A 22,940-nucleotide genomic window follows, 5' to 3' on the forward strand; every position below is an offset into this window, starting at 1 on the left:
TAGTGATTATATACAAGAGGCAGGTAAGAACGACCAGTAAAAAAAGTCTATCATGGTAGATTAAATTCAATAGTTTCAATATATACCTATTTATTTTTTATTAAAGACATCAAACATGATTATAGTATTATACCCTACACTAGAACTGATATGATCTAATGTCAAACTACCATTCAAAATGTTGTCAAGGCCAAATACTTGAGACTCAAGAGAGAGCTATATATAGGAGCAGGTGAAACGAAATGATGAATTCACTCATATTCACATGCAAAGTTCCATAGCTATATTGCACTTCCATTCAGGGTTTTTACTCTATCACCATGTACGCCTCCTGAGAGACCTGCCATTTGGATTAACAGATTCAGCAGCAGCACCATCCACTAAATCTTGCCGGTGTATTCTGCTGCCACTTCTTTTCCTGCTTGATGGTTGGCTTGAATTATCATCTAATGATGCAAATGTCTTGAGCAATTCCGACAGCATCTTAGGGTAACCTTCTTTCAAATGTTCAAAAGCTTCCGACAGCATTACCACTGCACACAACATAAAACAATACACGACTGAGTCTTAGAGTGGAATATTCGAGGGCTTTCAAAAAATGCACAAATTGAAAAATAAGTGGCTGTCCATATTCTTAGATCACACATTGAATTTTTTCTCTGTTCAATGTGTAGCATCCAAATAGAGAATTGAATGAGTGTTACTTCAAATGTTTAATCTTCCAACTATAAGAAATGCATGAAAAGGGGAAAGAATGACATTTGAACGATTCTATGACAGTCTCGCCATTCATTATGGTATTTGACCATAAAGCATACCAAATATCTACCAAAACAACTTTAAAACACAAAATGTGTAGGATATGCTAGAAAACATCATGAGGGCAATAGAGCTTATGCTGAAAAAATATTGAAGTTTAAAAAACATAGAACTTCTAAAATAGTACGCACCTCCTATGTTTACTGGATTTGCAATAAATTTTAAACAGATGGCCTTAAGCTGCGGACAATGATGTTTCTCAGCCAGGGCAAGTGTTGTGGCAACAGTGTCAGTGTTGATTTTTTCACTCAATTTTGATTCACACAGTAGTTTTAGACGATCAAGATTATAGAGATCAGCAGCAGCTAACAGATTCTGCACCATGACAGTACACGAGCACATATTTATTGAGCCCATAATATCGGACATCTCAGGAAGTTTGTCTGTGTAAATGAAGAGAAGCATTGCCTGAAAAACTAGATAAAATGAATATTCACTTGGCCAGAACACAACACAAAATAATGAAAGAAAAATGACTATTCAGCCAGAAGTTCAGCAGGCAGATAAAATAACAGAATAATGCTCACAAACAAAAGCAGGCACAACTGGGTGAAAGATTTGCAAAGAAATATATTATCAAAAAATAATGCTAATGATACTTAAGGATTCACAGTTCACATATGGGGTGAGAAGACCATTTCTTACACAGTTATACCATAAGAATGATAAAAATTTCACCAAAGTTCAGATATCAGAATTCACAAATGGGAGTAATTACCTTGAAGACAAAAGGCTCAATATCATCAACCACTATTTCATCTATGCTAGGATCCCCAACTCCTCCAGAAAACTGCTCTCTGAAGACAGGAGAACGGGCAGCAAGTATCAACTTATGAGCTTTGAAGCTTTCACTCTTGACCTTGAAAACTATGTCAAAACCAATTTCGGATTCCAACAAGTCCTTAAAGTCTCGGCCCATGTCTGAATCTGGCACAATGAGCCCCGGTTTAAAACCCTCAAGACGGGTTTTCACAACACCTACAGTGCATTGCATGATAAGGCAATCGTCTTTCAGATATTCTGATGTTTCCAGTAACGCTCTTTTAAAGAATCGCTTGTAACCCCTGAAATGAAGCAACAAAAGCCAAATGAAGTAAATGCTAAGGGCATAAGAGACAACAACAACCTTCAACCCACTCCCACCCCCTCCCCATCAAAATGAAGAATAAATAATGATGACTATATTGATACATTGCTTCCATGGGAGACATTTTTCTCACTCAAACCCAATGTCAGATACCACTCACTAAGTTCAAAAGAAATAACATAAACAGTGAAAACAAATCCATGAAAGCAGTAGTACCACATGCTGCCTCTGTACTTGATGGTGTAAGGGCCCCTCTCTAGTGGGCGATCGAAATGACTGTGCACTTTATGGTTGCCGTTCTGGGTTTGATCGAGCAGCGTGAGCTTGAACAACGCCCTGACATCGGTTCCCTCGCTGGCCAGTGCAATGAAGACCGAAACGTACGTGGAATTGTCGTCAGGGTTCTTGCCATCAGGGTAGAAGTATATGGCCCAATCATAACCACCGACGTTGAAGGTGCCGCTCATAATGTGCCTGCCCGGACCCATCCCTTTCGCCAAGGAGTAACCCTTGATGGTGAATTGGTGGGACCCGTTCACAGTCTCGGTGATCGAGCGCGACCACGACCACGACGACTCCATGGTGCAGAGTGGGAAGAGAATTGTGGTAGGAATCGTTCTCCCCTAACCGACCTTGTGTTAACAAATGAAATCAATTTAGTTTGGGCCAAGTAACTGACGCCGGAAATAGTAACTGATGCGGAGAGGGAAGCGAGAGAAACGGAAGAATGATCATGTATCAATCATTCATTCTTTTCCTTCCCTCCCGTCTGTTTCTTTCGAACATAATCTTTTTTTTTTTTTCACGATAATAAACTAAATATAAAATTTTAGAATTTGAATCTTTTAAAGTTTGAATTTTATTTTAGGGAATAAAATGTGATCTCTCACCATTTATTTTATAATTATGACAAAAATAAATATAGAAGAGAAACTATTCAAGAATAGAAAATCACACTTTACTCTCTAAAGTAAAATTTAAACTTTAAAGAATCCAAATTTAAAATTTTAAATAATATAAAAATTCAATTAAAAGTTTTTAAATAATATAAATGTAATTATAAATTAGGTAAGACTATAAAGACTAATAAAATAATTTAATTTAAATTTTTATATCTTAAATAAAAGTTAAACACTTGTGATCTTATATTTTATTTATTAATAAACTAAATGTAAGAAAGAATAAATTATCAAGTTTAATTTATTCTATTTTTCTTATATAAAAGTTTAAGAAAAAAATACTGATAAAATATACAATTATAAAAAATTAATAAAAATAATAAAAAAATAATTCATATATTTTGTGTCTTTGTATTTTTTTAACAACAAAAATTAATAAAAAATATATAAAATATATTAATTTAATATTTTAAGATAAATTTTATATATTTATATCTTATCTATTAAATATAATTTTATATTATTGTATTCTTATGTCCGTATAAATTCAGTCTTCATATTTAATTGAGAGTTAAGAAAATAAATAAAATTTTTGCATTTAAATAATTTAATTTAAAAAATCTCTTTTGGTAAAAGTCTTTTTTAAGATTTTAAAATGCAAATTATACATAGAAAAAATTTAGGGAGCCATATAAACTAACTCAAATCAATCTTTTTTATTTTTTATTTTAAAATTTAAAAAATTAAGATAGTGAGAAGTTATTATTTTTTTGTTAAGAGACCTGTTTTTCAATTAATTAACTATTAACTATATCTTAGTTGGTTCCTTGGCAGGAAACACATATGTAAGTTTTTTTCTCTTACTTTTAGTTTATTTTATATGAATTTCTTTTTTACATATATAATGAAGATCTAATTCTAAATATTTTAATGGAATAAATTCCAGTTTGAATGGATAAAAAGCGGTGCAAATTATATGTTTGATACATTAGTACAAGAAACTTTTCAGCAATGTGTGCTGTTAGCAATAATGCATCATGCACTTTTTTATATTTGGTGATTAAGATCCACCTGATCTAATCAGTAAATTAAACACAAGAAAAGCATTTTAAAGAGAGATTTGAATCATTAGACTATCTTAACAAAAAACTAGCCAATTCCAGTTTGGATTAAACCAAATTGACTCATGTTGAATTATGTTATTTTTTTCCTATTCTTCTCTGTTAGTTTTTAGAGCTATCTACACAAACTAATCAAATTTAGCACATTTTATCCAAATAATCAGTGATGAGGGTGTCAAGATGAAACCTAACAACAAAACATGAGACACTTGAATGACAAAGGGCAAGTAGAATCCTGCAAAATGTTGAGAGAAGGCTACATTTGATTTAGGAAACAATTAGGTGTTCTAAGTTCTAACACTCAATAGTAAAAAGTTAATTACAAAAATTAAATATTCTTTTTTATTTTATTTTATTATTATTTTTGGTAATGTGAGGGTAATGGGGATACTGATATTGTGATACAAAGCGGATCTGAGAAGCGTGTACAGAATGTAGTAGCTGTAATGTAAATCTAAATCTCGTTTTACTTTGATGATGTTACAGACCTCCACGCTTCATGTCATTATCAATGTCCGCGAGGCACAAACAAAAATTCTTAGTCACTCTTCTTCTTCTTCTTCTTCTGTTGTAATAAGCTCTGCCACAATCACAAAGCCACAGGTGAATTTTGAGACATACCCAACATTGGTGGATCCAAAATGAGCTTGGATCTGCTGAGAAGTTCCCTTGCATTGAAGATCATCGGCTCTCTCTTCATCGCCGTCACATTCTTCTACTTGGGAATGCACTGGTCCGATGGCTACCAACAACTCGTCTTCTTTTCAGACCCTAACCCCAACCGCCTTGTTTCCACATCCCCCAATTTCGACAAACAATTCAACGTCTCCGCCCTCATCAACGATTTCCAACCACCGCCGGAAGTAGCCCTAGAATCGCCCCAGCCGGAGGTCAAGAAATTTGGGATCGTGAGCGAGAATGGGACCATGTCGGAGGATTTCGAGGTGGGGAATGAGTGGGTGAACGAGACGGAGGTTGCCTCTACGGAGGACGACGGCGGTGGTGGTGGTGGTGGTGGTTCTTCTACGAGATTCGTGATCAAGAGGTTTGGTCTGTGCCCGCGGAACATGAGCGAGTATATACCGTGTTTGGATAATGAGGAAGCGATTAAGAAGCTTCCTTCCACTGAGAAAGGAGAGAGGTTCCAGCGCTATTGCCCCGAAAAAGGTCGTGGCTTGAATTGCTTGGTTCCTGCACCCAAAGGGTACCGTACCCCAATTCCATGGCCCCAAAGCCGAGACGAGGTTCCTTGCTATTCTGTTTTAATTTCTCAAGAAATGAATGCTTAAAAATAAGTTCTCTTTATTGTTTTTAGTCGAGTTAAGATTGAAGGATTTCTTTTTCTATTTTCAATGGTATATCTTGAAATGTGTTATTAAGTTTGTGTAAATACGTTTTTATTGTTATTACTGATACATGGATAGGTTTTTGTTTTTTCTTTTTCTTTCTGACTGGTGTAGGTATGGTTCAATAATGTTCCTCACAATCGTCTTGTAGAAGATAAAGGTGGCCAAAACTGGATTTCCAGAGACAAAGACAAGTTCAAATTTCCAGGAGGTGGTACGCAATTTATCCATGGGGCAAATGAATACCTGGACCACATTGCTAAGGTTTTTCTGTGTGTATATAATTTGGTTTCGCCAATTCTTTTTAGACAGTATAGGTAACTCGATGCTGAACATCAGGATTTTTTCTGTTTTGTTAGATGATCCCTGAAATTACTTTTGGTCGGCATATACGGGTTGTTCTTGATGTTGGCTGTGGTGTAGCTAGCTTTGGCGCATATTTACTGTCACGGAATGTCCTCACCATGTCTGTAGCTCCCAAAGATGTTCATGAGAATCAGATCCAATTTGCTCTTGAGCGTGGTGTGCCAGCAATGGCATCGGTGTTTGCTACTAGACGGTTATTATATCCAAGTCAAGCTTTTGACTTGATACATTGTTCACGCTGTAGAATTAACTGGACAAGGGATGGTACGGTTTTCCTCTCTTTTACAATGTGCAATAGTTCTTGGTAATAATGAGAAGCAAAATATTATGAACAGGAGCATATATAACAGCTAATCAACCAGTTGAGTGCATGTTGATATGCTAGTTTTCTTGCTTATGATAGCAAATGCCTTTATTTATGTTATGAGCCTTAACACTTTATTTTACTTTGTGTTGAAGATGGGATATTGCTAGCTGAAGTTGATAGGATGCTAAGAGGAGGAGGGTACTTTGTCTGGGCTGCCCAGCCAGTTTATAAACATGAGGAAGCTTTAGAAGAACAATGGGAAGGTATAGTTACACATTTAGATTGAACAGAGTTGTACAGTAAATAACTTACTAGGATTTGCTTAAGTCTTTCTTTATTATTAAGAATGCTGTCTGTGCCTATCATGTGTGTAACTTGGGTTTTTGTTATCTCCAGAGATGCTTAATCTTACTACTCGACTCTGCTGGAATTTTTTGAAAAAAGATGGGTACATTGCAGTATGGCAGAAACCTTCTAACAATAGCTGCTATCTAAACCGCGAGGAAGGGACTAAACCTCCACTGTGTGACCCACGTGACGACCCAGACAATGTTTGGTATTGTGTTGAAGCCATCTTGATCTTCGTTATGATTATATGTTTGTTAGAGCTCTGCGAGATAGAATCAGAGAGTAGAAAATAAATGCAATTTACCAATATGTAGGCTAAAACACCCCAAACTTGAGAGTGTGAATGAGACCTACACCATAATTGCACTCAAAGGGTTGACGTAGAACAACTTTTGATTGTTTAGATAGCGTTACAGTGTTATTTGGACAACTGAAAGTTGTTGATATTAGAGCAATTATGGTGTGTGTCACACTCATCTTCTCACAACTTTAATTTTTCTTGCTTTCCAGAAATTAGAAACTTTTTGGCCGTTTCCAACTTTTCGAATGCAAGCTGCAAACTATTTGCATGAATTACCAACTAAAAGTTGGTTGGTGTAGACAGCTTTCAATGGTTGTCCAAATAACATTTTTTGTTCTTAATGACTCATTATTGGTAATTTCATTACTTAATTTATGTAGGTATGTTAATCTAAAAGCATGCATCTCTCGATTACCTGAGAATGGCTATGGAACAAATGTTACAGAATGGCCTGCTCGTTTGCAAACTCCGCCTGATAGGCTTCAAAGCATAAAATTTGATGCCTTCACATCCAGAGCAGAGCTTTTTAAGGCAGAATCGAAATATTGGAATGAGATAATAGGACAATATGTTGATACTTTACGCTGGAAAGAGATGAGAATGAGAAATGTTATGGACATGCGAGCTGGATTTGGAGGGTAATTTTTCTATTGTTTTATTTTCTTTTTATAAATAGACATTTAGTTATTCCTAATTGCTCTAGTATTTGGTAGTTCCTAATTTTTATTTTCAATATATTTGAGTGCTTTCTCAGGTTTGCAGCAGCATTGATTAGTCGGAAATTTGACTGCTGGGTTATGAATGTTGTTCCTGTTAGTAGCACAAATACCTTGCCAGTTATCTACGACCGTGGATTGATGGGAGTTATGCATGACTGGTATTTAACAAAACTTACTTAAGATATATTAAATACAAATGTTCACCTTGTGGTACTGAGGTTTCCCAATTCCATGTACTGAAAGAGCCTCTATATCAATTCCCCCAAATTACTTTTGCGATCTTGTTAGTGTTTTGTAATATTCTGCAATTTTTATAATTTAGGTGTGAAGCATTTGACACCTACCCAAGAACCTATGATTTTCTGCATGCTGCCAACCTTCTTTCTGCAGAGCGCAAAAGGTACCTTTTTCTTTTCTTGTCAAGCTTGTATCTTTCCTCCTGGCTTATAATCATTACACTATTTCTGTTAATAATGAGAAAAATGAGAATTGTGGTTTGGATATCCAATCCGATATTCATCTTTCGTAATCGTAGCTTAGGAAATAACTATTTTATGATCGCTCTGCTCGACTGCAAAGTCCAGTATTGATAATGTCTATTCCTTCCTATGTGTTGGATTTCTCTCTTATCAGATGCAATATGTCATCTATTATGCTTGAGATGGACCGAATACTAAGACCGGGAGGACAGGTATACATCCGCGATTCTATTGCCATCATGGATGAAATTCAAGACATTGCCAAGGCAATGGGGTGGCAAGTCACATTGAGAGATACGTCTGAGGGGCCTCATGCTAGTTATAGAGTATTGGTGTGTGACAAGCACCTGCTACATGCTTGAAACAAAATGGGAGGGTATGCATAAACATGAAATGGAACACATGTTTTGCTTTTGATCTTACAAATAGCGGAAGTGAAGTCATACAACATGAAATCCTGTTTGTCATTTCAGAAATATAGGAAGATTTTAAGTGCCAAGTATCACTCACTTGTTACTTAAAGAGTTCAGAAAGTGATGAGTGTTGGAAGCATTTTTTGGTTGATACTAGGCATGAGATGCGCGATCCCGAAAAGCTGGGTAAGTCAAGTGCATCATCTAACTTAGTTGTAACATTCAATTTATTTGTATATTACAAAGCTATTCCACATATATTCATTGTTTATTATTCCAAATAGAACAAATCCTCTATGTACGATTTTGATACATTTTCCCATTGATTTATGAGTAGTTTCCAAATAAGGTATACATTTTCTTGTTGGTTGAAGAAATCGTGCTCTAGGATCAGCTTAGCAGAGAGAGAGAGAGAGATGAGAGAAAGTGATTCTCATTGATTACAGAGAACAAAAAGTGTGCATCTGAAAAGTTACATTTAGTTACATACTATATATAGTAAGCTAACTAACTAGAATAAGCTACAACTAACTCGAAGTCTAACAAACTAGTTAACTTATGTTCCATATTGTGACAGCTCAGAAATATGGTTAGCTAACTTAACGATAGCTCACAACTTGCTATTACTATCAACTTCTATCAGATAACATTGATATTGTATCTGATTCACAAAATAAATCAGGAGTCATAATATTTGCACACCATAAAAAGTGGTGTTTGTGAACTTTGAAGTTAATCTAATGGTGATGATATAAAAGTGAGGGTTCAAGTTGAAATCATATGAACATTTAATCATGTTACAGAGTGGTGAATCCAAAAAATTTTAGTTGTGGGGTCAAAAATAGTAGACGAAAATAATATAAAAAAATTAACAGGATTTTTTATTTTAATAAATAAATTAATTATAATAATTATTGAAATAAATATTTTAAAAAAATTACCAAAATAAATATTTTTCTTTTATCTTATTTACAGTGTAAACGAAATAAGAGAGGTGAACGCGACATGTGTATATCTTGTTTACGGTGTAAACGAGATAGGTGTATTTGTAAAAAAAAAATTATTTTTTGAAAATAATAAAAATACACCGCAAACGATTATCTCCCACTCTCCTAATTTTTTTTGTTTTATTTATCGTCCATCACTCTCCCATTCTTTGATATTATTAATATTTTTTATTATTTTTAAAAAAAAATATTTTTTTTTACAAATACTGTAAACGAGATAAATTATATATTATTTACACTCTAAACGAAATATACACGTATCGCGATATATACAAAATTATCACATTTACGATGTAAACGAGGATAAGAAAAAAATATTTATTTCGATAATTATTTTTTAAAATATTTATTTCAGTAATTATTATAATTTATTTATTTATTAAAATAAAAAATCCAGTATTGACACGCTAGTACAGTATAAATTGCATTTAATTTTATGTGCACTCAATTTCATGTTTACAGAAACCCTTTTTTTGTTGAGACAGAAACTTTTTACATAAAAGGTTTGATCTTTAGAATAAACTTGGTCTTATAGAAAAAGAATTATATTTAAAATATATTTAATAATAAAAGGATATCACATGATTAAGATTGACAATAGATAGAATAGAGTAGAGTTTGAGAATTTTTCAATTCTAATTCTATCCACATTCTAAAATTTTAAACTCTACTCTATTTGATCCTATCTATAGAAAAATAATTTTTTTTTCAAGTAAGTATAAAATTCAATCATTTCAAATTTCATACATATTAATAAAATAAAAAATTAAATTAAAATTAAAATTAAAAATAATAAAATCTTAAAAAAATTTAATATAAAATTATAAATAACATGATAATCAACTTTTTAATAAACTTAAAATAACACAAACAAAGATAAATATCTTGTCATACTTATTATAAAAAATAAATATACTAAATTAATAATTTAAATAATTAACTTAGTGGTTATTCTAAACTTTTATAAAAAAGAGATTGTGAGTTTAACACGCACTTCTTTTACTATACACATCATATATATATATATATATATATATATATATATATATATATATATATATATATATGCCGGTAGGAGAGGATAAAATATACTCTGAACTGGCTTCTTACTTACCTAACCTGCATTCTAACCCTATCTTAGCCGCATCTTATCCTACTCTATTAGAAGGAAATGTGCTGGATGAAATACCCGTAGATAAAGTACTACAGATGACACAACCCCAGGCCAAAAAAAAAAAATGGCATAATAATAAGGAAAAGTCTTTGGTAGCTAAGATTATAATGGCTAAAAATTGCTAAGATTTAATTAACTTATAAACACATGATATATAGAGAGTAGCATGCAATTTCTTAGTGGATTTGATTACCTTATATACTAGGAATTACGTAAAGTAGAAAATGAGTTGACCAAAATTATGGTATATTGTGTGGGTTTTTTATGTGAAAAAAAATTTATTAGTATTTTTTGAGTGGACAACACTAAAATCTAAAAATTCATTACAATGTTGGGTCAATAAAAGTTCCTTAATTATTAATTTATTATTTATTATATATTTTTAATTTTACAATTAAAACGTGTCACATGTTACTCTCTCATTACAATTAAAATTTAATGTTTTTCTTCAAAATTAGAGTATTATCTCTTCCTCTCTTTTTCTTTCTCTATTTCTTTCATTTCTTCACCCACTCTATTTCTCTTATATATCATTATTAATGACTAGTTATAAATTTGACAATCAAATGTGCAAGTCACATTCTCTAATTAAAATTAAAATTAAAATATTAAAATTAAAACATAACTATATTATATTACTAATTTAACAACCAAAATACATCACATGATATTCTTTCATTAAAATTGAGATAAAATATTTTTTTCAAAAATTAATAAATTTTCTTCTTTCATCCTCTTATCTACTTCTCATCTCTTCTCTATTTCTCTCTATCATTCCGCTCTATATATAACTTATAATTTATATTTTATATTACTAATTTGCCAAACTAAAATATATTATAAGATATTATTTTATTACAATTAAAATAAAATATATTTTTTAGAAATTAACAAACTCTCTCTCTTTCTTTTTTTATCTTTTTCTCTCTTTTTTCTCTCATTCTCTATTTCTTTCTACATTTGAGTTCTATAAAAAATTAAATTAATAAAATAATATAATTCAAATAAATTCATAAAACTATAAAAATACATTAAATTTCTAATTAAAAAATAATCCTATAATATTATTTACATAAAAAATATGTTATTATTATTATTATATGTATATTTTTTTAGTTTTAAATTTTTACTGTTTATCTTTTTAATATATATTTTTGCATCTCTTCCTTTAAATATTTATTATATATAGTTTGGAGAGAATACTAATATTGTGATTAATAATTAATTAATTAAAATAAAAATTTAATTATTTAAAAAAATTAATTTTGAGTTAATTTTATAACTATCAATATAACTATTAATTAATTATATATCTCTTCCTTTTAAAATTATTTTTTTAAATAATTAAATCTTTGAAGAAGAGAGAATGCTTTAATTTTAAAAGAAAAGATTAAATTTTAATTACAATAAAAAAATAATACATAATATATTTTAGTTGTAAAATTAGTAATATAAAATAAATAATAAATAATAAATTAACAATTAAAAAGTTTGTATTGATCCAATATTTAATGGGCACCACTCAATCAAATTTTTTTTTTTCTTCACGTAAAAGGCCAACTACTTTATCCTGCAGTCATTTCTAACGTTTAACGTGATCAAACCCCTTAACAACTTGTATATTACTCTCCACATGCCATATATTTATAAGAAAATGTTACTTATACAATAAAATTCAGTTATTATTCGGTCTTTAAATTTAATATTTTATTATTTTAATTTTTTAATTAATTATATTTTTTATTTTTAAAGAATTATTTTTATTTTTAATATTTATCACCATAAAATTTATAACCACTTATAATATATTGATTTTTTGGAAATCAAACTATAAAACTTGTAACAATTTTTTGTATACTAATTTTAAAAAAATCGGTGAAGTTTTTAAAATTAATTAAATTCACTTTAATTATTTTTTATTCAAAATATTCAAAATTAATGTTAAAAACATATCTAAAATTAAATAAACATCATAAACATATTTAAAATTATGTATTAACACATCTAAATTATTGTCATTGTAGTTCTAAATAACATATTGAACACAAAAAAAAATTAAACTCAAATATACTTCCAAAATTATAAGAATACACTCTAAATATTTTATCGACACATTTAAAACTCATGTAAAAAACTTATATATGTACAAAAGAACATAATAAACAACATAAACACATCTAAAGTTATAAGAATACACTTTAAATATTTTATCAACACATCCAAAACTCATGTAAAAAAACTTATATATATACATATATATAGAATAATAAGAAAAGTAATGATGTCAGAGAATGCGCAAAGAAAAACTCTATGAATAGAGACCCATCCAAACTTTATGTACGTTTTTTGCGCGCACGAACGGCGATGCTGATACGGATGAATTGCGATGAGGAGGATGAAGGCGGCGACGATGATGAGTGTCGAAGAAGAGGAAGCCGGCGTTGTAGATGAACACCGAGGACGAGAAAGGCGGCGTCGAGGATGAGCGCTGGGGAGGACGGTGGCGCGGACGAACGGTGGCGGAGGATAACAAACCACGAATGGTGTGCGTCTTTGGGTTTATAATGTGGGATGAATGTGACTACTCTACTTCCTTCAGAGTTTTGTATGGTATTAGTTAATAATTAGATGGTTTAAGATTTATTTTAGAATTTTAAAATCGAAAATTTAAATTTTAACTAATTTGGTTTTTTGATGTGTATTCAAATTGTAATATATTAATAATTAAATATATTAAATTTGAAACAGAAATTTAAAATTAAAATTAAAATTTTAAATTTTAATTTTATTTAGTTTATATTTTGAATGTGTATTTAATTTAAAAAAAAAACTAAATCTATTTATAATTTTTAGATGTGTTTGTTTTATTTTTTTAATTATTGTAATAAAAGGCTGAATATTGTACAACTTTTAAAGAATACTGTTACGATGGGTAACCGGAGATTAATAAGATGGATGGCTTTGGTTGGCCCAATCGTCCGCGGATGGTGGCTTCCGAGCTGGTTTGCGTGTTGGAGCCTCCTTCCGACTTGTGATCGTGCGTGAATGGGGGGTGGTACCTGCAAAGACACTCCGATGCCTAAGTTAGCAAGGGTGTGAGCAGGTCAAGAGAGTATTGGGCTTAGAGATACCTGAGGGGTGACAGTGTATTTGTAGTGGTGAGCCAATAACCACCGTTGGAGTAGTGCCATATTTTTAGGGTGTTAACCGTCCCATTATCTTAGGGAGGTTAAGATATGGCTTGATTAAAGTAGTTAGAGAGATTTTAGGGGCAGTTACTCATTTGAATGAGTGCTTATCTGCCAACTATTCTCCGTCCCGACTTCTTGGGAGTAAGTCGGGTTTGACACCGACTTCTAAGTGTGAAGGTTGGTGTTTAGTAAGGCTCAATCCTCTGGACTAGGCCTCTTATTTGGACCTGGGCCTTTATTATTGGGCCAGGGTAGGAACAGTGCCCCTACTTGAGCCCAAGATCTTTATAGGACTTGGGTTCAAGTATTTTACTCGGGATCGTAGCCGACTTGTTGGAGGACCGACGTGATTTTCTGAAACCGACGTGACTTTCCGTGTCTCTTCGGTTCTGACGGTTACGTCTAATCGAGCGTCATGTCCGTTAGGGATGTGCGTAGACTTTGGTAACGGTGCATTCTCATTAATGACTGCCCCGCTTTTACCATTATGCCCCTTAGTATGTTTATAAATACTTTCCCTCTCTTTCATTTTTTCGTTTCTGCAATTTTTCAAATTTCTTCTTGCTTTGTTCGTGCTTCATTCTTGCATTCGGAGACCTCTGCTTCTTTCAACCTTCGGATAAAGGTTAGCGTTTTACTTTTATGATATGCTTTGTGATTGCATGCTTTTATTTTCTTTGGAGAGGGAGAAGTGACGTTGTAGGCTTTCGTATCCCCTTAGGGACTCTCGTTTTTTATTCTTTTTCCTTTTTCCTTTGTAGGTTTTCGTCGTGTTTTTAGAAAATGTCTTCTGTAGAGGCTCTTTCTCAATGGGTTGATGTCACAGTCCTAGGAGAGGAACCTTTGGTTGATACGGAGTTTATTACTCATCTTCGTACTCACCACAGGATTTGTGTTTCTGAGGATGACGAGCCGAAGTATGAGTTGGTAGTCCCGGGTCCAGAAGACCGGGTTTGCTTTGGGAGGGCCAATGAGGCGTCTTCTCATTTCTTCTTTATGTATGAATGTATGATCACCCGTCTGGGTGTCTTCCTTCCTTTTTCGGATTTTGAAATGTCTGTTTTGCACCACTGTCGAGTTGCCCCTACCCAACTTCATCCCAACTCTTGGGGTTTTCTGAAAATTTATCAATTTATTAGTCAAGCTCTGGACTTCCCGACTTCTTTGAGGATTTTCTTTTTTCTTTTCCACATGACTAAGCCCTTTAGTGGGCTAAACAACAAACAGCAATGGGTGTCCTTCCGAGCCATACAAGGTCGGAGGATTTTCACCCCTTTTGACGAATCCTTCCATGACTTCAAAAATTATTTTTTCAAAGTGCAAGCTGTAGAGGGTCACCACCCCTTTTTTCTAGATGATAACTCTTCCCCTCGCTTTCCCTTATATTGGCTGGAAGCCTCCCCTTGTGAGAAATATGGTCTGGACGACCTGGATGAAGTAGAGGCTGCCATTGTGGGGTTCCTCCGAGAAGTGTGGGGGAGGGCCCCATATTTGGATACTAAGAAGTTTCTCCAAGGGTCTCCGACCTTTGTCCAGGCGCAGCTAGGTAGCTTTTTCTTGTTTTTGAATTTCCGACTTATCAACTGATCATTCCGACTTGTTTGATTCTTTAGCTATTGTTTTTCTCTTTCAGAAATGGCTAAGGCAAATGCTCAAGAATCTTTCCAAAGAGTCCAGGAGGCCAAGGCCAAGTCTCACGCTCGGGCCGGTGGTGCCAGGGTTATCTCTCCTCCTCCTCCTCCTCGGAACGTTGGGACTCTTTCCAAGCCTATCGTAATTTCTTCTTCAGCTCCCCCTCAGTCGCTCCCCGTTGTCCGACCTTCCCCTGATCCAAAGAAGCGCAAGACTTTAGAGTCTGGTGCTTCTGAGGTTAAGGCGGATGCTATTGAGTTTGTCCGAAAGAATATCTATCCCCATGTTCGTATAGGCATGGATGATATGTCTGTTCGGGGCCACCTTACCACTATGGTCGAGGAGAGTCTCAAGGCGGCGGGGGTTTGTCGTAAGCTCTTGGATATCTTTGAGAAGGCTCCCCTCAGCTCTTTAGGGACGACCTCGAAGGTCGAGGAGCTAGAGGGAAGGCTTCGCTCATATCAGGAGCATGAGGGAGAGTTGAAGAAGGAGATTGCCAAGCTGAGGGAGGAGAGAGATACCTTCCGGGAGAAGGGGAAGGCTTTGCAGGCCCAGTACAACATGGAGATGGAGTTGAGGAAAACGGCGCAGGCCAGCTATCAAAGCTTATTCAAGGATCTTGTGTCTGTGAAGAATGATCTGCTGAATTCTCGGAAGGCATATGATGAGTTGGAGGACTCAATTGCTGATGGCGCCGAGGAGTCTTGGAGGATTTTCTTGGAGCAAGTCAGGGTGATTGCTCCCGACTTGGATCTTTCTCCTTTACATCCTGACAAAGTTGTTATTGATGGTGCCATCGTGGATCCTCCTGCCCCCGTAATTGTTTCCGAGTCAGAATTGAAGACTCGGGAGCAGATGATTATTGAGTCCCCTCCTCATTCCAAAGACGCTCCGTGTTCTTCAGCAGTTCCTCCTATCTCTTCATCTCCCATGGATACCTCTGGTGGCGCTCCTCCTGATTCCGGTGGTGGTGATCCTTCTAAAAAATGACTTGTGGCTATTTGGGTCCGGCCTGTGGGCTCCCGTTTTTTAAACTCTTTATTTATTTCTAGTTTGAACAATTTCCTTTGGCCCTTTGAGGCCGTAAACAAAATATTTTACGCGTGCCCTAATAAGGGTTTTAACTTAACAAAATAAATACCCTTTTTTGGATAAGGGTTTAAGTTACCTTATGCGTGTATGATTTTCTGAATTCCCCTTGACCTTTTCTTGAAAACCTTTCTTTTTGCTTTTTTCTGAGCTTTTTTGTTTAAGGGCTTTTGGGACAGCCTTTAAACTTCTTCCTAGGTTTTCCTATCTCTTTTCGTTATCCCTCATACTCAACTTAGTTTTAGTGAGTTCTTATGACTTAGGTTATTTTTGCGATGCGTTTTTCTTCTACTCGGTCCTTTACTCCGATTTATGGATCGAAATATTTCCGAGCTTTTCTACCCGGGATCTCGTTTCGACTTATGAGTCGGATTTGTTCCCGAGTTTTTACGATCGACTTCTTATAACCTCTTTACACCGACTTGTACCTCGTCGTTTTATCCTGACGACCTTTTAGGTCGGTTCATGGGATTTTCACGTTTTGTCGAGCTTAAGTCGGCGCGTTTCGTAGAAAGACTTAAAAAATGAAAAGGATTTTATAAGAGATATCGTAGATGAAAAAAGATCTTTATTAATCGGGGAGGTACCTTTTTTGCTACTAAGGGTTTTGATAATCTATTTCCCTTAGCCTCTACTATGATGCCTCGTTAAAAACCCTTCTCCAGAAAAAACCCTTTTGGGAAAAAATCATGAAGTTGGGAAAAGAGTACATCAGGGAGTAGAGTTCGCTTTTAAATATAGTACATTTTCATATTACAAGCATGCCACGACCTCGGGAGCTCAGTGCCGTTTAGGTCGATTATTTTGTAATAACCTTTTCCTAAAACTTCATTGACTTTGTATGGTCCCTTCCAATTTGCGGCGAGCTTTCCTTCTCCTGATTTGTTGACTCCAATGTCGTTTCTGATTAAGACCAAATCATCTGGAGCAAATGTTCTTCGAATGACTTTTTTGTTGTACCTTGTAGTCATCCTTTGCTTTAACGCTGCTTCTCTTATCTGGGCATCTTCTCGGACTTCGGGGAGCAGGTCGAGCTCCTCTTTGTGCCCCTGTATGTTTCCGATCTCGTCGTGGAGAATTACCCTTGGGCTTTGCTCATTGATTTCTATTGGTATCATTGCCTCCACACCATAGACTAATCGGAAGGGTGTTTCTCCAGTGGCGGATTGGGGTGTTGTCCTGTAAGCCCATAGCACTTGAGGGAGCTCTTCAGCCCAAGCCCCTTTTGCTTCTTGCAGTCTCTTCTTTAGTCCTGCCAGTATGATTTTGTTGGCTGCCTCGGCTTGCCCATTGGCTTGTGGGTGCTCCACCGAGGTGAACTGATGTTTGATTTTCATACTGGCTACTAAGCTTCTGAAGGTAGCGTCGGTGAATTGGGTTCCATTATCCGTAGTGATGGAATAAGGTATCCCATATCTTGTGATGATATTTTTGTAGAGGAACCTCCGACTTCTTTGAGCGGTGATGGTGGCCAATGTTTCTGCTTCTATCCACTTTGTGAAATAATCTATTCCCACGATCAGGTATTTGACTTGTCCAGGTGCTTGGGGAAAAGGACCTAACAAATCCATTCCCCATTTTGCAAAAGGCCATGGAGAAGTGATACTGATAAGCTCTTCTGGTGGAGCCACGTGGAAATTTGCATGCATTTGGCATGGTTGACATTTTTTAACAAATTCTGTGGCATCTTTCTGCAAGGTCGGCCAATAGAATCCGGCTCGGATAACTTTCCTGGCTAGTGACCTTGCTCCGAGATGATTTCCGCAGATTCCACTATGTACTTCCTCCAATACCTCGGTGGTTCTCGAGGTCGGTACACACTTTAACAATGGTGTTGATATCCCCCTTCTGTAGAGGATATTTCTCACCAAGGTGTAGTGTTGTGCTTCCCTTCGGATCTTTTTAGCTTCTTTCTCCTCGTTAGGGAGGATGTCGAATTTCATGTATTCAACTAAGGGGTTCATCCATCCGAGGTTTAAACCGCCTACCTCAAGTACTTCTTGTTTATCTTTTATTACTGAGGGTTCTTGGAGGGTTTCTTGGATCAGGCTTCTATTGTTCCCTCCTGGTTTGGTACTTGCTAACTTGGATAGGGCGTCTGCTCTGCTGTTTAGATCCCGAGTTATGTGTTTGACCTCGGTTTCTGCAAAGCGCCCAAGATATTCCAAAGTTTTTTCCAAGTACCTCTTCATATTTGGGTCCTTTGCCTGATACTCTCCACTTATTTGGGAGGTCACCACCTGCGAATCGCTGTATATCATCACCTTTGTTGCACCGACTTCTTCTGCTAGTTTTAGCCCAGCAATCAAGGCTTCATATTCTGCCTGATTATTTGAGGCTGGAAATTCAAATTTTAGAGAAACCTCTATCTGGGTTCCTCTTTCATCTACCAATATTATGCCTGCGCCGCTTCCCGTTTTGTTGGAGGATCCATCTACATAGAGTTCCCATGTAGTTGGTTTTTCCTCTTGATCACCTGCGTATTCTGCAACGAAGTCGGCAAGGCATTGAGCTTTGATTGCTGTCCGAGTTTCATATCTTAAGTCGAACTCGGAAAGCTCTATTGCCCATTGGACCATTCTACCTGCAATATCCGTCTTTAGGAGGATTTGCTTCATGGGTTGGTTCGTTCAGACTCTTATTGTATGGGCCTGAAAGTAGGGTCGTAGCCTTCGTGAGGCTATTACTAAGGAGTAGGCAAACTTTTCCAGTTTGTGGTACCTTAGTTCAGGGCCTTGTAGAACTTTACTGCTGAAATAGACTGGATGTTGTCCGACCTCGTCTTCTTTTATCAGGGCTGATGAGACAGCCTTGTTTGCTACGGATAAGTACAGGACGAGGTCTTTCCCAGGTACTGGTCGGGTTAGAATAGGAGGTTGGCTTAAAAACTTTTTGAACTCTTGGAATGCCTCCTCGCATTTAGGAGTCCATTCGAACTGGCATCCCTTCCTTAATAAGGAAAATAGTGGAAGGGATTTCAGTGCCGATCCTGACAGAAATCTGGAGAGGGCTGCGAGTCGGCCATTTAGCTGCTGGACTTCTCTCAAACAAGTCAGACTTTTCATTTCTAGAATGGCTCTACACTTGTCGGGATTGGCTTCGATCCCCCTTTGTGTTAGCATAAATCCTAGAAATTTCCCTGCTTCCACTGCGAAGGCGCACTTTGCGGGATTTAGTCTCATCCCGTGCAGCCTTATAGTGTCGAAGACTTGCGAGAGGTCTGTCAAGAGGTCGTCTTCTTTCTTTGTTTTTACCAGCATGTCGTCGACGTATACTTCCATTAGACTCCCCCGGTGAGGGGAAAACACTTTATTCATCAACCTTTGATATGTGGCCCCCGCATTCTTTAATCCGAATGGCATGACCACGTAGCAAAAATTAGCTCTGGGTGTGATGAATGATGTTTTCTCTTGGTCTGGCTCATACATTGGGATTTGATTATATCCCGAGTAGGCGTCCATAAATGATAAGTATTGGTACCCCGAGCTAGAGTCTACTAGGGTATCGATACTTGGCAAGGGGTAAGGGTCCTTAGGACATGCCTTATTTAAGTCGGTGTAGTCGACACACATTCTCCATTTGCCATTCTGTTTTTTGACTAGCACTACATTGGCTAGCCATGTTGGGTACTTGACTTCTCTGATGAAGCCAGCTTCCAGGAGCGCCTGTACTTGTTCTTCCACTATTAGGGCTCGTTCTGGGCCGAGCTTGCGTCTTCTTTGTTATACAGGTCGGGATCCTGGATAAACCGAGAGCTTGTGGGACATGAGCTCGGGGTCAATCCCAGGCATGTCAGAGGCCTTCCAGGCGAAGAGGTCGGAATTATCTCTTAGGAGCCTAGTCAACCCTTGCTTTAGAGTTTCCCCTAGGTTGGCTCCTATATGAGTGTTCTTCCCTTCCTCTTTGCCAACCTGTATCTCCTCGGTTTTTCCTCCCGGTTGTGGTCGCAGCTCTTCTCTGGCCCTTGCGCCACCGAGCTCTATTGTGTTAACTTCTCTGCCCTTTCCCCTTAGGTTTAGGCTTTCATTGTAGCACTTCCTTGCCAACTTTTGATCTCCCCTTACTGTTGCTATTCCCGCTGAGGTCGGGAATTTCATGCAGAGGTGAGGAGTAGATACCACTGCTCCGAGTCGATTGAGGGTAGCTCTGCCGATTAGAGCATTATATGCTGACCCCACATTGATGACTATGAAGTCTATACTCAGAGTCTTTGATTTTTCCCCTTTTCCAAAAGTAGTGTGAAGGGGTAAAAATCCTAGTGGTTTTATTGGCGTGTCCCCTAATCCGTATAGGGTGTCGGGGTAAGCTCTTAATTCTTTCTCATATAACCCTAGCTTGTCGAAGGCGGGCTTAAAAAGGATGTCCGCCGAGCTTCCTTGGTCCACCAGGGTTCTGTGGAGATGGGCATTTGCTAGGATCATGGTTATCACCACTGGATCATCATGTCCAGGGATTATTCCTCGCCCATCTTCTTTTGTGAATGAAATGGTAGGGAGGTCGGATGGCTCTTCCCTGACCTAATAGACTCTTTTGAGATGTCTTTTGCGAGAGGATTTGGTGAGTCCTCCTCCCGCGAACCCTCCTGAGATCATGTGGATATGTCTCTCTGGTGTCTGCGGTGGTGGGTCTCTTCTATCCATGTCGTCTCGCTTTCTCTTTCCGTGACCGTCCGACCTTTCTATGAGATATCTATCAAGCCGACCTTCTCTAGCCAGCTTTTCTATCACATTTTTAAGGTCGTAACAGTCGTTTGTGGAGTGACCATATATCTTATGGTACTCGTAGTAATCGTTGCGGCTTCCCCCTTTTTTATTTTTAATGGGTCTAGGGGGTGGCAATCTCTCAGTGTTACAAATCTCTCTGTATACGTCTACTATAGAGACTTTCAGAGGAGTATAAGAGTGATATTTTCTTGGCCTTTCGAGACCGAGTTCTTCTTTTTTCTTGGTTTCCCTTTCCCTCTCTTTTGTTGAGGGAGGGGGTCCGGGTCGCCAACAGAGGTCTCTTAATTTGGCGTTTTCCTCCATGTTGATGTACTTTTCAGCTCTTTCCTGTACATCACTCAAGGAGGTGGGGTGTCTTTTGGATATGGACTGCGAGAAAGGGCCTTCCCTAAGTCCATTGACTAACCCCATTATTACTGCTTCGGTGGGTAGGTCTTGAATCTCCAAACATGCTTTGTTGAACCTTTCCATATAGGTTCGTAAAGATTCTCCGACCTCCTGTTTCATTCCCATGAGGCTCGGTGCATGTTTCACTTTGTCTTTCTGGATTGAGAACCTCATCAAAAACTTCCTCGAGAGGTCTTCAAAACTAGTAACCGACCTCGGAGGGAGGCTGTCGAACCACTTCATCGCTGCCTTTGATAGAGTGGTCGGGAAGGCCTTGCATCGTGTGGCGTCGGAAGCGTCAGCTAGGTACATCCGACTTTTGAAGTTGCTCAGGTGATGCTTCGGATCCGTGGTCCCGTCATAGAGGTCCATGTCAGGGCTTTTGAAGTTTCTCGGAACTTTAGCCCTCATGATGTCCTCGCTGAAGGGATCCTCCCCACCTAAGGGTGGTTCTTCTTGTTCATCGCGGGAGTTGCGACTTTTGAGGGAGGATTCCAACTGTAAGAGCTTTCTTTCTAACTCTTTTCGTCGTTCCATCTCCTCTTTTAGGCTCTTTTCAGTTTTCTTTTGTCGTTCTCGCTCTTGCTCTAATTGTTCCAGGCGGCTGTGGACTAATCCCATGAGTTCAGTTACATGGGGTGGTCCTTCTTTTTCTGATTCGCGCCCTTCTGAGGAGTTTGCCTTCGGATTCTTTATTCCGGAAGTGCCTTCCCTGTGTTGATTATCAATTTCTCGGTGGAGGGTGAGGTCCACATCGTTGTTGCCTGTGTCTAGATTCTCTTGTTCAGAGTCTGTCTCCACATGGCCTTCTTCGTGGGATCTATCTGCCATCGTTGGATGATCTCTCAGGTCCCCGGCAACGGCACCAATGTTACGATGGGTAACCGGAGATTAATAAGATGGATGGCTTTGGTTGGCCCAATCGTCCGCGGATGGTGGCTTCCGAGCTGGTTTGCGTGTTGGAGCCTCCTTCCGACTTGTGATCGTGCGTGAATGGGGGGTGGTACCTGCAAAGACACTCCGATGCCTAAGTTAGCAAGGGTGTGAGCAGGTCAAGAGAGTATTGGGCTTAGAGATACTTGAGGGGTGTCAGTGTATTTGTAGTGGTGAGCCAATAACCACCGTTGGAGTAGTGCCATATTTTTAGGGTGTTAACCGTCCCATTATCTTAGGGAGGTTAAGATATGGCTTGATTAAAGTAGTTAGAGAGATTTTAGGGGCAGTTACTCATTTGAATGAGTGCTTATCTGCCAACTATTCTCCGTCCCGACTTCTTGGGAGTAAGTCGGGTTTGACACCGACTTCTAAGTGTGAAGGTTGGTGTTTAGTAAGGCTCAATCCTCTGGACTAGGCCTCTTATTTGGACCTGTGCCTTTATTATTGGGCCAGGATAGGAACAGATACCTAGTTAAATTGATATTTATAAGTCAATTAAATTTTAGTCATTTACAACAGGGATGGATAAGGATGGATGCCCATTTATGGGCGGATCAATTTTCCTATGATGAAAGGAGCAAGTTCTCATGACAAA

General features: G+C 37.1%; 2 protein-coding genes across 2 annotated transcripts; one reads left to right on the forward strand and one right to left on the reverse strand.

Annotated features, from left to right (window-relative positions):
• Nucleotides 1–299: 299 nt before the first annotated feature.
• LOC130967035 (BTB/POZ and MATH domain-containing protein 3) lies at nt 300–2,487 on the reverse strand. The gene is made up of 4 exons (XM_057891857.1): nt 2,123–2,487; nt 1,538–1,883; nt 951–1,227; nt 300–533 (listed from the first exon to the last, which is right to left on the reverse strand). The coding sequence occupies exons 1-4, from the start codon at nt 2,485–2,487 to the stop codon at nt 316–318; spliced, it is 1,206 nt and encodes a 401-aa protein (XP_057747840.1). The 3' UTR covers nt 300–315.
• Nucleotides 2,488–4,368: 1,881 nt separating this feature from the next.
• LOC130970252 (probable methyltransferase PMT11) lies at nt 4,369–8,820 on the forward strand. The gene is made up of 9 exons (XM_057896266.1): nt 4,369–5,170; nt 5,387–5,536; nt 5,632–5,902; nt 6,098–6,208; nt 6,342–6,501; nt 6,975–7,232; nt 7,349–7,471; nt 7,636–7,713; nt 7,947–8,820. Exons 1-9 carry the CDS (start codon nt 4,568–4,570, stop codon nt 8,152–8,154), a joined length of 1,962 nt encoding a protein of 653 aa, XP_057752249.1. The 5' UTR covers nt 4,369–4,567; the 3' UTR covers nt 8,155–8,820.
• The last annotated feature ends 14,120 nt before the right edge of the window (nt 8,821–22,940 follow it).

Source organism: Arachis stenosperma, chromosome 3, assembly GCF_014773155.1.
Source record: "Arachis stenosperma cultivar V10309 chromosome 3, arast.V10309.gnm1.PFL2, whole genome shotgun sequence".
NCBI lineage: Eukaryota > Viridiplantae > Streptophyta > Magnoliopsida > Fabales > Fabaceae > Arachis > Arachis stenosperma.